The sequence below is a fragment of the Humulus lupulus genome, chromosome 6 (assembly GCF_963169125.1).
Source record: "Humulus lupulus chromosome 6, drHumLupu1.1, whole genome shotgun sequence".
Classification (NCBI taxonomy): Eukaryota; Viridiplantae; Streptophyta; class Magnoliopsida; order Rosales; family Cannabaceae; genus Humulus; species Humulus lupulus.
In genome coordinates, this window is record NC_084798.1 from 212,126,191 (window position 1) to 212,139,723 (window position 13,533).

The following is a 13,533-nucleotide window of genomic DNA, read 5'->3' on the forward strand; positions in this document are numbered from 1 at the left end:
TTTTAAAATAATACTTACCAATTACTGCTTGAACCTAAATTTATAAATAATTTAAATACTCACAAAGCATCTTAAATATATATATTTATACCTTATTTTGTATTTTAAGAGAATTCTCGAATCAACCTCCAAAAGGACACATCGGTGCACCTCTTTGGTGTTTTTGGCTCATAAAGTATTTTCGACGAATTATAATTATGACCATGTACATTGTAGTTATTTAGAGCATTATGTAAATTTTTAAAAAATTTCGAATAATTTACGGTGTCAAAAATAAAGTTCAAACATGTCATATTCCACACACATAAAAAATATAATTACGCGTACAACAAATTATTTGAACTTTGTTTTCTACACTATAAATTAATAAAAATTTACTAAAAATTTATATTTTCTAAATATTTACAGAATACTCTAAAAAAACTACAATATACACAGAAATAAAAAAATTTGCACTGAAAAAAAATAATTGGCGAAGCAAAAACTAAAGAGGGGTGCACGTTATGTCATTTTTGAGAGCACTAGATAACTAGCCCTATATTTTATTATTTTTAAAATATAAATTTGCATCAGTTAGCATTATGTCAGTTCAGGAAACCCAAAAAAAAATAATAAATAAATAAGACCACTTTTTACGTTTCAAAGGGTAATTTCCTTTTTCTTTTTTTTTTTACAATATATTCCCTTTTTATACTAATACTCTTAATAAGGATTTTTCTAGGAGGAAGATTTATTTTTATTTTTTCTCAAACCAATATTTTTTTTAGTATATTTATCAATATAATTTCAGTACTTTTATGCTGGAAATTGAATTGGTGGCAAAGTCAACTTGTTTTCTTTTCTTGATTTATTTTGTTAAAAACCAACTTGTTTTTTCTTTACTAATTTTTTTATAAAATATACTAAATTATAATAAATGAATAAAAAATATAATTTTTTTTGTCAGAAAAAATATAATTCAAACTGCACAAACATAATAAATAATAAGAATAATAAAGTCAACGCTTGAATTAATCTTTACTCATATATCTCTTGTATATGTATGTATATATATATATACATTTAGTGCATTAATTTGACCATAAATATAAATAGTACTTATAATTGAAAGTTGGGCATCTTTTGTTTATCGAAGAAGAAAGTTTTATCCTTATTTGGACTTTGTGTTTTTTTTTCATTATTTGTTTAGATTTTATATTTTGACAAATTATTTTTTGGACTCTATGTTTTGTAAAATAGTTAAAATAGAACCATAAAATCAATTTTGATGAAGAAAAAATTGAATATAACAACACAGTTTTTAAGCAGAATGATTTTATTTTTGTTATAAATATTAGTTTGGTAAATTATTTGTGATTTTAGTTAAGAAAACATTGACCAAAATCGAGTTTAGGGTTCTATTTTAACCATTTTACAAAACATATGGTCCAAAAAGTAATTTGTCAAAACACAGAATCCAAACATGTAATGAAAAAAAACACAGGGTCCAAAAAAAGTATAAACCGATAAAAGAATTTGAAATGGCACACAAGTACAACAATTTATTTATTATTTTTTTAACTAATGAAAATCATTATGCCATAATTTTATTTTATTTTATTTAAAAACATATATTTTATTTCTTAAAAAATATTTTATTCAATTTTCTTTTTTTAATGAGTTGAGAAGGAATCCACTACTCACATCAAAAAAAAAAAAAGTAACCAACTTTAAAAAGAATATTAATACATACCATACCAACAATCACAATATTTTATTTATTTTTATGGAAAATTATAGCTACATTTTGAGTCATCATATTTAAATCAAATCAAAATTGGTTAATAAATTAATTTAATTAAGAAATATAGTTTTTGTTTTATAATATGATTATTTTCATAATTATTGTGTTGGGGTCCACATATAATTTTTTATGACAAGGCTCAAACCTCAATGAAATATAAATAAATATATTTTGAGTAACTCAATGAACTATATCACTTACTCATTTTTACTTTTTACTAGGGTTAGGTATATTTTCTATCAATGAATTAATATAATAATAATAATAATTATTATTATTAAAAATAATTAAATAAATAAATAAAGAACGTTGAGGTGAAAAAGATGGCATGCAGTAAGCCACTGTTGGAGTAGTATAGGCTAAGCCCTCTCAAATCGTAGTCATTGAGGGTCATTTATATATATATATCTATATATATATATATCTCTGTGTATTCTTTTCAGTTTTTTCTCTCTCTAGAAAACTTCTCTGTCTATATTTCTAATCCTTCTAAGGGGAAGAAGAGAGTACTTTGCTCCCTCGAATCTCCTCCTGCCTCCTCTCTGGTTAAATCCCACCAAGGAGAGAGAGAGAGAGAGAGAGAGAAGAGAGAGAACCCAGAAGAAACAAGTCATGGATTCGTTTCTAGTGGAAGAATTTCAACCCTCCTTTCTTGGTATTTGTTATTTCATTATTTCATCATCACCCTTCTTCTCTTTCTCTCTTTTGGGTTATTTTTATTTTTAAATATTACTTTTTTTTTTCCTTCTATGTATATATATTTTTTTTCTTCATAAATATGTAAATATTGTTTCTATTTTTGTTTGTGCTCTGAGGATTTTCTTGTTTGCAGTTTCGCAAAAGTTGGGTTGTTGATGCTAATGTGGTGAGCTGACTGGTTCCTTGTATTTTTCTATGAATATGGCTACCGATTCTTCTTCTGAGGGTAATTTTTTTTTTAATCACTGAAGTGAGAGTATATCTGGGTTTTAATCCATCTGAGATTGTGATATAATGGTTTCTCAAATGTTGGGTTTGATTTTCTTAGGTGATGGCTTGAAAAGGTTGAATCTTTCGTGATTTTGTAATCTGGGTGATGGTCAAATTGTTATATAACATTGTCTAATTTGTTGTTTAAAGGATTCGGTTTCGATTTCCGCTTCTGGGTTTTCTTGAGTATTGATTAAATTGATTATATGTATATATATGTGTGTGTGTGAATTGATGTATTGTTGTTTATAGATCGATGTTTGAATCTAGATAATTTTCCCTATTATGGTATTCAGCATTGCCTTTTATTCTTTATTCTAAATATTATTATTATTTAGAGTTAAACATTTTATTATTTCAATCAAATGTTATAATGCAGTGATGTCTCTATCAGTTTTATATAAAATATTTATGTGAATGATTTTGACTATGCAAACTCTATATTGTACAATGGATTGTCATTTAAGAGTATGCTACCTGGGTAAGTATCCCATGTTCCCAGCCTTGCGGAAATGCAGAGCCAGGGGCATTTTGTGGTCAAACTCTAATGAAGTTGTTTTCAGTACAACAATCTATGAAGACTCTGATGGCATCTTTACCCAATCACATGGAGTCTTACTTTGTTTGATGTATAATGTAGTTGGCCTGTCTTAGTTCGTACAAGTCAACCACTTGGTTAATTAATTTATTCATTTGTTTTTTTTGGTTAAAAGAATGAAAAAAGGGTTTGTCTTTGGGCTTCTTAATGTCTCAAACCGGCTGGTTAATGGATGGGGTTAGTAGTTGTAATGTGAATGCTTAAAAAAATGGCATTTATATGTTTACACCTATTATCACTAAGGAGTTTTGTGTTGAAGTTTGGTTCTTCATTATTCCTTAGATGTTTTTTCTTTTCTTTACACTCTTCCAATTTTTGTTCTCTCCCACCCTTCCTTGTATTTCTAGGTAACTCTTCTTAATCAATTTCACCTATTATCACTAAAAGTACACTCATCTTGTGTCATTTTGGCTTCAGGAATTTATCTTGATCCATCGAAAGGCGGTAAGATGAGTATGGAGAAAAAGAGAGAACTTGTTTATCAAATATCAAATTGGTCACAAGGTGCCTCTGAGCTGCTACAATCATGGAGTCGTCAGGAAATTTTGCAGATCCTCTGCGTTGAGATGGGAAAGGAAAGAAAGTATACTGGTTTGACCAAGTTAAAAATTATCGAGCATCTTCTGAAAATTGTATCTGAAAAGAAATCAGGAGGGATTGAGTTTGTAACAGACCTTGATTCACTGGCTTCTCCTCCGCCTGGGCAAAGAGCTGCTAAACGGCAGAGGAAAACTGAGCAACCTTCTCGGCTATCTACTGCTGCTGCTAGTTATGTATCAACCAACAATGGCATCATCAGTTTGGCTAACACTGTAATATATTGCAAAAACTCTGCTTGTAGAGCTACTTTAAGTCGAGAAGGTGCCTTCTGCAAGAGGTGTTCGTGTTGCATATGTAATAAGTATGATGATAACAAAGACCCTAGCTTGTGGTTAATTTGCTGCTCCGAGCCTCCATTTCAAAGTGATTCATGCGGCATGTCATGCCATCTTGAGTGTGCTTTGACACATGAAAAATCTGGTATTGGGGAGCATGATGGCACCTTTTGTTGCGTATTTTGTGGGAAAGAGAATGATTTACTCGGGTAAATATTTATGATCTTTGTCTATAATAAATAAATATGATCATGTTTTTCTGATGTATTTGGTTGTTTGTTCTGTGCTTCGAGTATGCTGGTCTTTTATTTTATTGTCAATATGCTTAATTTTCTTCTTTGTAAAAGTTTTATGCAATTTTTAGATCCTTATGACCTATGAGTTAATGGTCATTGGATTTATAGACATGACGGCTTGCATTATCTGTAACTAAGCCATAATGGACTCTTTTTTGTAATGTCTATTTTCTTAAATGTAGTAGTTAAACTACATATAATCCTTGTAAATTGGTTGTTAAATTAATTCAGGTGCTGGAGAAAGCAAATGGTCATGGCAAGGGAAACCAGACGGGTAGACATTCTGTCATATCGTGTCTCCTTAAGCCAAAAACTTCTCAAAGGAACTGAAAAACATCAAAAGCTTTATGAGCTTGTTGATGAAGCTGCAAAGAGGCTTGAAGCTGAAGTTGGTCCATTGGATGGTTTGGCCGTGAAAATGGGTACTAGGGGTATTGTCAACAGGCTTTCTTCTGGACCCGAGGTTCAGAAACTTTGTGCTTCTGCTGTGGAGTTGCTGGATTCAATGCATTCTATTGCAACCTCTGATCCATTGCCCAATCCCATCAAACAAGGTAATGCTCTTTTGTGTTGACAAATGGCAAGCAATAATAAATCATTCGTCGTGATTAAACTCAAGTAACCTTGAGGGGCCTTTAGTGAAATATAATCAATTTATTATGTGAATGGTATTTTTTTACTTTTAAGTTCCTAATTAAGGAGCAAAATATTGACTGTTCAGCTGTTTCATAAACCCTTCATTTCAGAGAAAAAACCAATTATGTCAGGCATGATCAAATTTGAAGACATCCGAGCAACATCGCTCACCATTTTTTTGCAACCTGGAAAACCTTCAACAGATAATAGTGTACTCTATTCCTTGTGGCATTGTAAGGTTGATGATATCAACTATCCTAAAGAACCGACCTGTAAACTGTTTGCGCCAAATACAAGATTTGTTGTTAGAGGTCTTATTCCTGCTACAGAGTATTGTTTCAAAGTTGTTTCACATGATGGTATGAAGGAGTTGGGTACCACTGTAGTTCGATTCTCCACAAGCCATGCGGAGGAACTTCCAAATTGCCATGTTCTGGAAAGAAGTCAAAGCCCCGCAACTAACTGTAGCAGCCTCTCTAATCCTTCCTCAGTAGAAGATGAAACTAATAACGTTGCACTATCTAGTGAGCAGGCTGATACCCGTCCAGACAATTATCATAGTTATTGCAAGGATAGCGAAAAGATTGTTTCTGCTAGTTTATCCAATGGTGCTATTACGTGCAACAGCACAGGTGAAGGAGGAAACATGGGAAATCAAGTTTCTTTGTTAGATGGGAATTGTTCCATTGGGTTGGTTGGCTCCATATCAAATTCTGATGTTGTAGAACCTGATAACAAACCCTCATCTGATGGTCAAATTGTCGAGGACATTAGCACTGATAATGGGTCAAACTCTCCAGTTCGAACTGGAATGGAATGTGTGCCATTTGCTGGTAGCTCAGATGCTGGGTTGCCCATTACTCCTTGCAAGTTAGAAATACTAAAAGAGGGGCTAGGAAGAAATGTGAGATCCAAATCCAGCAGCAAGGATCTGGAAAATGCAGCAGGGAAAGGAGAACCCCAAGATGGTAGCACGTCGAAGAAAAGAAAGGCAGAAAGGCCTGATGAGGAATGTGTAGGAAACGGTTTTTCAGACAGGGATTTTGAGTATTATGTGAAGGTGATTAGATGGTTAGAATGTGAGGGTCATATAGAGAAGAACTTCAGGCAGAAATTCCTAACTTGGTATAGCTTGAGAGCGAGTCCACAGGAGCTAAGGATTGTTAAGGTGTTTATTGACGCTTTCATAGAAGAACCAGCATCACTTGCTGAGCAACTTGTTGACACCTTTTCGGAAAGCATCTCAAGCAAGAGATCTTCTGTTGTCCCAGGGTTCTGCATGAAGCTTTGGCATTAATCATCAGCTTTGCCTTTAGTTGAATCGAATTTTGAGTGCAAACGTACTCCTCGTTTGTTCAGCAGTAATTCTTTAGACCTCCTAACATGCTTCATTTGAACTATCTCATCATTTATATATATTTGTCATTACCATTTGCCATTCTTATTATTTAAGAATGTCTAGATATCATTTATTATGATAATTTGTTTTATTCAGTTTGTCTCAATTCATATCCATTTTGGCAAATTGACTTTGCTTACTAGTTCATGAATGTTTAAATCTTTGTGCACGTGGCAGCACGAGACAAACCAAAATACAGGCGGCGCTGAAGTCCAGGTTAGCTGAAGAAACTTTTCGATTCTGCTATTAGATAGAAATTAGGAATTGGGTTGTCTGAACTCATTTTGACAAGCTAAAGAACTGATGGGCTTAGTTGAGGGCTACTAGCAAAACTCAATTTTATCTATAGGATATTCATCAAAATTGCCAAACTGATGGAAATTTTGTTTTGGTTTGGTTTCACTTGTTTGGTTTGGTTATGGTTTTAGATTTTTTTATTTTTTTTTAAAAACTATTGGTTTGGTTTTTGGTTTCAGCATGTGAAATGGGTGAAGTCAAATCAAGCCATAGAATTTTGTTTTTCCTCTTCATATACTCCTATATGTATATATGATCAAAGAAAATTTCTTTGTAAATGGTATGAATCTAATTTCTCCAATTTATTAGGTGTCCTATTTCTGTTGTATTTTTCTTTGAACTTGAATTTAAAAAGCTCATTTGGTTTCACAACAATCTTAGAACAAAATTTTTAATTTGATTTCATATTTTGATTTAGTTTGTGGTTTAAATGAAGCAATGAAGATTACATGTAATTTTCAATTTCCATCTTGAAGAAGGTTTTGATTTAAATCAAGTGATTGAAATTGTCTGTCAAATGACTTTTAAACTAGTGCATTCATCAAGACTCAGGTCTGGAAAAAGAGTATCTGTTCATGTCAAGGAATTGTAAGGTTTTTTCTATTTTTTCCCTCTGAACTGTAAATTTGTATAAGCTATTTATACAAGTGATTGTAGGACTTAAGTCTTCCTTTTTCTGTAGACCTTCCCCAACCATAGTGAAATATCATAGAAACTAAGAAACACCTATCTTTAGTTTACACCACAAATCAAAGGGCAAGCCAACTATGTTCTTACTCCAAACATGGCTTTCCGAGTACTCTCCACCGCTCGTGGACGCCATGTTCACTTTCCCAACTGCTCCGACGAGTCTTTTTCAGGTCAACGAGTTTCAACTCCAGACAGTTGAGCTCCTGTGTTGTAGGGGTGAGCATCGGTCGGTTTGGACGGTTTTTTCACAACAAAAAATCCAGAATTCGGTTTTCGGTCCGGATTTGTGCAATCCAAAAACCGACCGTTTTGGACCGCGGTTTGGTCGATTAAACCGACCAAACCGAATTGATTATTGTTTTTTTTTTTTAAAGTTTTAGTTAAAAAATTAAAAATTTTGAATTGTTGGAATTTATTTTTGTGTATTTTTAAAACATAAATATATAGAACATAATTACATTTACAAATTTTAAAGTTTGAAACATGATTAAAAATCCATAATTAAAAGTACAAATTTTAAAATTTTTAATAATTAATAATTAATAATTATATAATATTATATTATTAATTTATTATGTTCGGTCGGTTTCAGTTTTATTGGTCGGTTCACCCAAAATTTCAAAACCGACTGAACAGTGGCGGTTTGTACCGTTGGCGGTTTTTTCGGTTTTCGGTTTAAACAGTTTTGATTTTTTCGATATTCGGTAGGTCGGTGTACACGGTTTTTTCGGTTTTTCGGATTTTATGCTCAGTCCTACTGTGTTGTATTGCTTGGACACTGTTGAGTAGGAAGGAGCATAAGACTTTCTGTGTATGCAAACAATTGGAAACTAATGGTTTTATACCAGAAATGTTTTTAGAGGAAGGAGTCTCGAAGTTTACAGTGCAACTAATCACTGCGATGTTTTCTCAAACTTACTCAATAGTATTGACCATAAACACAATAATCACTGCGATGTTTTCTCAAACTAAAATGTGCCATAGCCTAACTTGCATCGATAAAGCTGTCCAAGAACACTGTCTGGGATTAGAGATTTCAAACTATTTTTGTTTACTCCCACGTTGCAAAACATTTATATAAAATAATGTTAGTCATATTAACTAATTAATATAGAGAATAGTTATGCTTAAATTATAATATTTAAATAGTTATACTGCATAAGTAGATATGATATTAATGAATTCATGTTTAATTTATTTCTGATTATAATATAACATTGTCATGAATTAATTATAAAGGTTAAATGGGAGATTTATGCACTAATAATTTTTAATTTCAAATAATTATTTTAATTATATAAATTTTGTTGAAAACTTGTTAAATTCGTTATAATTAAAATAACCAATATAACTTAACACAGTTTTCTTTACCATATCATAGACTCTATACTAGATACAAGCAACGTGCATTGCACATTAGTTTTATTTATAGAATTTATTAATTATTTTTATTAAATTTATATTAATGTCATATAAATTTCAAGTAAATATTATATTTAATTAAATAATTTATTTATTTTTGTTTAAGTTTATGGTTGTTATAGTTTTTGAATTTAGGAAGGACAACATGAGATTATATATTATATATTTAATGTGATATTAAATATTATAAGTGAATTTTAAATTTAAGTTTCTTGCTATTCTAACAAAAAAATTATTGCTAATTGACAGTAGATTAATTATATTATAAGTTTAATATGTTATTGTTATAATAGGTGAGTTTAAGTTTAATTAAATTTTATTTAAGTTATAAAACATATGATTTTATTATTTTAAAAAAATATCATTGTAAAATATCTAAAAAAAAATATCTTATTTTAATTTATTTAATTATTTATTATTTTTAAATAATTATCATTATAAAATATCTCAAAAATATTATATTTTAATTTTGTAATTATTTATTTTATTTTAAATAATATTTACAAATTATATTAATATTTTATTAAAGTTAACATTAGAAAAATACTGTTAAAATAATTTTTTTTAGCTATTTACACAATTTTTATATGGAAGAGATATAATTCAAATTTAATTATTTTGTTTAATTACTTATGTGTAAGAGAGAACACCTCATTTTTCTAAGGTTTAATGTTGGTCTTTCATTCAAGAAAATGGATTTTAGTAAATTAATCTCTGAATTATAAATTTTAGCAACTAATAATTAAGTCTCTTATATATAATTTTTTAACTAATTTTTGATGAAATGCTATTACCAAATTAGAAAAATAATTTTATTTTTTTAAAATTTTCATTGTCAAAATATATTTTATATTTTTGTGTCTTCATACTACACTTCTCGTAAATCCCAAGTTCGAAAATGAAACCACCAGATGTGGCTGCCCACCGCCGGAGAAGACGACGCAGCAGCCTGAAAAGAACTTCGTTATTACCTGTTTACGGAGAAGAAGACCATTAAATGAGTTGTTATGGCAAACTCGCTATGAACAGAACTTTCTTTACTTCAATCACAGACGACAGTCCATGTCTTCTTCTTCGTCTGCTACAAACATGTTCAACCATGGACGAGCTCAAGCAAATCCATGCTCACGCCATCATCCAAGGCCTCTCTCGTTTCACCTACATCGCCAGCAAGCTCTTGGCTTTCTCTGCTTCACCACACTTCGGTGACTTGGGCTACGCCGAGGCTCTTTTCGATCAAATCGCCACACCCAATGTGTTCCATTGCAATTCCATGCTAATGGGCTTCGCCAAAAACTCGCATTTCGAAAAGGGTTTCTCTGTTTATACCAAAATGAGAAGAATCGGCGTTGAGCCTAATGCACGTACCTTCACCGTTTTGGTCCAGGCTTGCGTCGTTGTACGTTTGCTTGGTCAAGTTCATGGTCAGATTGTGAGGTTTGGCCATGGTTCTGATGCTTATGTTACTAGCTCTGTCGTCAGTGCTTATTCCAGGTTTGGAGCAATGGAGTTTGCTCATCGTGTTTTTGATGAAAGTGTTGATAAGAATGTGGTTTGTCGGACTAGCTTATTGAGTGGGTACTGTGGTAACGGTTTGGTGGATGAAGCGCGTCAGGTGTTTGATGAAATGCCTATGAGGAATGATGTTTCTTATAGTGCAATGGTTTCTGGGTTCGTACGGAACGGTTGTTTCTATGAAGCAATTGAGTTGTTTCGTGAGTTGAAGACTCATTCTAATGTGAATCTTAAAGGGTCTCTCTTGGTTAGTGTTCTTAATGCTTGTGCTTCAGTGGGAGCGTTTCAAGAAGGAAAATGGGTTCACTTGTTTTTAGACCAAAATGGTATTGAATACGAACTTCAGCTAGGCACTGCTTTGATAGATTTCTATGCAAAATGTGGGTGTATCAGAGATGCTCAAGCGATATTTGATAAAATGCCTCAAAAAGATGTAACAGCTTGGACAGCCATGATTGTGGGGTTGGCTGTTAACGGAGAGAACAAGTTGGGTCTTGAGCTTTTCAGGGAAATGGAAGAGAAAGGACCTGAGCCAAATGTTGTGACATTCATTGGGGTTCTCACTGCTTGCAACCACGAAACTCTGGTGGACAAGGCATGGTTGTTTTGGGGACGCATGGCTAAAGTTTACGGGATCTCGCCCGAGATCGAACACTATGGCTGCATGGTTGATATCTTGGCACGGTCAGGAAGAGTGAAAGTGGCAGAAATGTTGATAAGGCATATGCCAATGGAACCAGATGGAGCCATTTGGGGGTCAATGCTAAAAGGGTGTCTAGTGCATGGCCATGTCGAATTAGGAGAGATGGTGGGAAAGGCTTTGATTCAATTAGAGCCTAAACACAGTGGAAGGTACGTCCTTCTAGCCAATATGTATGCCACAATTGGTAGCTGGGAAGAAGTGATTAGGCTGAGGAAAATGATGAAGGAAAGAGATGTTGTCACCATCTCTGCTTGGAGTTTCATCGAGATTAGTGGTGTAGTACATAAATTTGTAGCTGATGACAAGTCTCATTCTCAGTCAAGGAATATCTACTGTGTTTTGGATCAACTGAAAAGGGAGCTTAAAAGCTCTTCCATAGCTCAATCTTTAACCATGTATTTTAGTTTATGGTAAGATAATAGAGTCCCATAACTTAAACACACATTTAATGGACAAAGATCATCGAAGTATCTTAAGAGAGGGAAACAAATAACAAATCTTGATTCAGCAGCAAAAATATAATAAGACTTTTACAACTCAAAATAAAACAAAAATATTCTAATTCAATATTCAATGCATGCATCACTTGTGACAGTTCATGAAAATATCAGTCAAACAATAAATAAATAATGTCGTTTTGTCATGTTGAGTAGCTATGAATGGGGCAGCCAGCTTTGATGGTTTTCATATGTAATTTTAGAGACTTTTGCCTAATGATTTAATTAGTCACTTCTCTTGTTTTCATCCATGAATTTCTTGAAGAGATTCTCTATATCTTCAGTCACACAAGACTCTCTTGATTCAATACTCGAAATATTAGTACCAAATGCATGGCTGGTGGTGTATTTGATATCCATAGTGACCATTGAACAGTTCAACTTGGCTTCTCACACTTCAAGTCCAAGATCTATTTTTGGAACATGACGAAAGCTGTTCAGGAACCCATGTCCACATCCTGAATTTCTTCTAGTTTTTCAAGCTTCAAGAAGAAAACCAAATGGCGGTCATCACTAGATATATCTTTACATTTAATTGAAACTGTTGTGCTGATGTCTTCAATTCACAAGTGGTAAAACGCAAGGTGGGGCCCCAAAACCTTTTCACTAGTGCCAAATGTACGGTGATTGATGATGATCAAGATTAACTCAAAATAGTGAAAACTCTACACCACCTGGGAGTACCCACCGTCTTCTCAAATACCATACCACTTATCTTCACAAAAGAAAAAACCACACTTGATCTCACAAACATAAAGCTGACTCCTTTTTGTTGTTTTCAGAACCAATTCCACCATTTTCCCAATAAACTATTTGATCACTTGTGTATTAAAATAATAATAAAAAAAGAGATACTTTTGCACTACTAGACACTGCAGTGCAGCATATAGTTTTCTTTTCATTTGTTATTATTTTCTCCTGTTCAGCAAGTTTGAGGATGTCTACCTTTTCTGCTCCGGTTGCTGTGTCTGGCTATGTTGGCCTGAAACCCAACTTTCCTAAGCTTCTTCCAGCTAAGGATTCAGTTGGGTGGACCAGGAAAACTGTCTCCAATGGTTCCAAAACTCACTGCATGAAGGTAACAACAGCCATATCTGAATCAAATTTGATCTAAAGCATCCATGAAGCTCTGTTTCTTCATTCTACTTTGTTTAATCTTTTGGTTTTTCCTAATATTACAGACATGGAATCCAATCAACAATAAGAAGTTTGAGGCACTATCCTATCTCCCACCTCTTTCAGATGACTCAATTGCAAAAGAGATCGACTACATGATCAGAAAGGGATGGATCCCCTGCCTTGAATTTGATGAGGTCAGAAGCTAATATTTTTGCATGTCTTAAATTGGGGTCTGATTGTTCGATTTCATATATTATATAGGAATCTATATGCCAGTTAAGCTGCACTTTTTTATCTGGGTTTGGAATATTTGTTCTATTTATTGGTAACAATTCATGAGTTGTTGTCTTAGTCTTCTAGTTTAGGTTATTTTTTGGTATCTTATCAAGAATCATACCTTGTAACACTTAATGTTTTTCTCCTCAATTCATGAAGGTGGGGCATGTATACAGGGAGAACAGCAAGATACCAGGCTACTATGATGGTAGATATTGGACAATGTGGAAGCTGCCCATGTTTGGCTGTAATGACTCTTCTCAGGTCCTCAATGAAATCCATGACTGCAAAAAAGCATACCCAACTGCTTATATACGGTGCTTAGCTTTTGATAATCTGAACCAGGGTCAGTGCATGTCCTTTGTAATTCAAAAACCTACCTGAAAAGGGTACCAGTTTCTGTTTGGTTTTCTCCTCTGGGACGAGTTGCGTTTGTGTTGTACTTCATTTTGGTCTGT

General features: G+C 32.9%; 3 protein-coding genes across 3 annotated transcripts; all 3 read left to right on the plus strand.

The window, feature by feature from the left end:
- Positions 1-2,216: 2,216 nt before the first annotated feature.
- Positions 2,217-6,651, plus strand: LOC133783151 (VIN3-like protein 2). Its single transcript, XM_062222695.1, has 5 exons — positions 2,217-2,438; positions 2,616-2,708; positions 3,768-4,434; positions 4,753-5,075; positions 5,268-6,651. The coding sequence occupies exons 2-5, from the start codon at positions 2,678-2,680 to the stop codon at positions 6,452-6,454; spliced, it is 2,208 nt and encodes a 735-aa protein (XP_062078679.1). The 5' UTR covers positions 2,217-2,438; positions 2,616-2,677; the 3' UTR covers positions 6,455-6,651.
- A 3,045-nt stretch (positions 6,652-9,696) lies between these two features.
- LOC133783152 (pentatricopeptide repeat-containing protein At2g42920, chloroplastic-like) lies at positions 9,697-12,993 on the plus strand. Its single transcript, XM_062222696.1, has 3 exons — positions 9,697-11,593; positions 12,607-12,758; positions 12,862-12,993. The coding sequence occupies exons 1-2, from the start codon at positions 9,963-9,965 to the stop codon at positions 12,680-12,682; spliced, it is 1,707 nt and encodes a 568-aa protein (XP_062078680.1). The 5' UTR covers positions 9,697-9,962; the 3' UTR covers positions 12,683-12,758; positions 12,862-12,993.
- LOC133785955 (ribulose bisphosphate carboxylase small subunit, chloroplastic-like) lies at positions 12,753-13,459 on the plus strand. The gene is made up of 3 exons (XM_062225168.1): positions 12,753-12,758; positions 12,862-12,993; positions 13,235-13,459. The coding sequence occupies exons 1-3, from the start codon at positions 12,753-12,755 to the stop codon at positions 13,457-13,459; spliced, it is 363 nt and encodes a 120-aa protein (XP_062081152.1).
- The last annotated feature ends 74 nt before the right edge of the window (positions 13,460-13,533 follow it).

Bases quoted from the DNA above. Each gene is read 5' to 3' on its own strand.
- LOC133783151 (XM_062222695.1), top strand. From the start codon at position 2,678: ATGAATATGGCTACCGATTCTTCTTCTGAGG. The intron at 4,435-4,752 runs GTAAATATTTAT...AAATTAATTCAG, and splicing joins AAAGAGAATGATTTACTCGG to GTGCTGGAGAAAGCAAATGG. The intron at 5,076-5,267 runs GTAATGCTCTTT...CCTTCATTTCAG, and splicing joins GCCCAATCCCATCAAACAAG to AGAAAAAACCAATTATGTCA.
- LOC133783152 (XM_062222696.1), top strand. From the start codon at position 9,963: ATGAGTTGTTATGGCAAACTCGCTATGAACAGAACTTTCTTTACTTCA. The intron at 11,594-12,606 runs GTAAGATAATAG...TCTCCTGTTCAG, and splicing joins ACCATGTATTTTAGTTTATG to CAAGTTTGAGGATGTCTACC.
- LOC133785955 (XM_062225168.1), top strand. The intron at 12,994-13,234 runs GTCAGAAGCTAA...CAATTCATGAAG, and splicing joins CCTGCCTTGAATTTGATGAG to GTGGGGCATGTATACAGGGA.